Source organism: Ctenopharyngodon idella, chromosome 15 (genome assembly GCF_019924925.1).
Source record: "Ctenopharyngodon idella isolate HZGC_01 chromosome 15, HZGC01, whole genome shotgun sequence".
NCBI lineage: Eukaryota > Metazoa > Chordata > Actinopteri > Cypriniformes > Xenocyprididae > Ctenopharyngodon > Ctenopharyngodon idella.
In genome coordinates, this window is record NC_067234.1 from 11,290,239 (window position 1) to 11,291,967 (window position 1,729).

Genomic DNA, 1,729 nt, shown 5'->3' on the forward strand with positions numbered 1-1,729 from the left:
TTATTTTTAACTGATGTACAGTGTTTCTGTTTATGTAATAAAATGTGTAATAATAATAATAATAATAAAAATACATATAAAGAAATATGAATAAGTCACATTATCATAATTCCCCCCGTTAGGCTACTGCCTGAACTTCGCATTATTTGTAGCGCACCCATCCATAATTGCAGTAAAATTTGTACTTAATTGTCACCTTAAATATGTCACTTTAATGTGTGTCAATTTTAGTAAAATGAAATGAGCTCCATTCCTCTACGGGAGTAGCTCACAGACTCAAGGGAGCATAAGACAGTATATTTAGAGCCCATGATATGCGTCAAGCTTTTATTTCTCTCTAACGTATAAGACAAGGCATTTTCTTGGCATTAGCAGTGGCATTAACAATGGTTTTGCTTCACTCCACAGTGTTATATTTGTTACCTCAGTTTTAGCAAACTCATTTGTAGAATACTGTGTATGAAAGAGTTTTATTCAGCATGAAGGATCTTTCTGCAGAAAATATTTCTTTCACAGACTTCAAATTGATTGGTTTCTACAGCCTGGGAGAATGGAGGCCTTTTTTATTTATCCCTTTCTTTCTGATGTTTTTATTGTCTATCACAGCAAATTCTATTATCATATATTTAATCAAATCTCAAAAGTCTCTGCATTCTCCTATGTATGTACTAATAGGTGTCATGGCAGTGTTAGACTTGATCTTGCCAGTATTTTTTGTACCTAACATGCTTCTTAGCTTTTTATTTAATTGGACTGAGATATCTCTGACTGGTTGTTTGATACAAATGTTTGGCATTCATTTTGTTGGAGCATTTCAGTCAACTTTGCTTTTGTGGATGGCACTGGATCGCTACTTTGCAATTTGCAAACCTCTTTATTATCATAAATACATGGAAATTGCTAATTTTTTAAAATTTGTTTTTCTTCCCTTAATCAGAAATGGATTCCTGATGGTCATCATGGTCTCTCTAGCAGGAAAACTGTCATTTTGTAGAAATACTATTGATCACTGTTTATGTGAGCACATGGCATTGGTTCAGTTAGCATGTGGAGATACATCTGTTAATAATATTGTAGGACTTCTCTCTGCTTTTCTTATCCCAACTGCAGACTTTATTCTCATTACTGTTTCCTATGTTGTGATTTTCTCCTCTGTGTTTAGATCTGGTAAGGCTCATTTAAAGGCCATTAATACCTGCATTACTCATATCATTGTTATGACACTTAGTTTGACTTCTGCCTTGATTGCATTTTTGTCATACAGAATAAGAAATAATGTTTCTTCTAGCAACCGTATATTTATGAGCATAATATACATTCTGTTTCCAAGTTGTTTTAACCCAATAATCTATGGATGGAGAACAAAGGAAATAAGGCAAACATTTCACAAGTTTATAAAGAATGGAAAGGTTTTGCCTTTTTTAAATAAGTGAATGGCTATTAAAAAATGAATGGATATTACAAAGTGAAAATAAGCTATTGTAATATACGTAAAGCATATATGTAAAGCATATCCATTTAGGCTTTGTTAACCTAAACTATTATCAATGTACTGTCAATTTGTAAAACCTTTTAAAAGTGGGAACTTTAGCAACAAGTGGCAAAAAGGCCATACTCTTACAAAAAACATTTTCTGTTTTTCATCCAAGTCACAATTATAGACAAACGCAATCTGACTCAACTACACACAAACAGTTTTCATAATGTTATTCAAGACATTAAGTGATCA

The 1,729-nt window shown here is 32.4% G+C and overlaps 1 protein-coding gene across 1 annotated transcript; it reads left to right on the top strand.

Moving 5' to 3' along the window:
• Positions 1 to 473: 473 nt before the first annotated feature.
• On the top strand, positions 474 to 1,433 carry LOC127495524 (olfactory receptor 52K2-like). Its single transcript, XM_051862440.1, has one exon. It carries the CDS (start codon positions 480 to 482, stop codon positions 1,431 to 1,433), a length of 954 nt encoding a protein of 317 aa, XP_051718400.1. The 5' UTR covers positions 474 to 479.
• The last annotated feature ends 296 nt before the right edge of the window (positions 1,434 to 1,729 follow it).

Bases quoted from the DNA above. Each gene is read 5' to 3' on its own strand.
- LOC127495524 (XM_051862440.1), top strand. From the start codon at position 480: ATGAAGGATCTTTCTGCAGAAAATATTTCTTTCACAGACTTCAAATTG.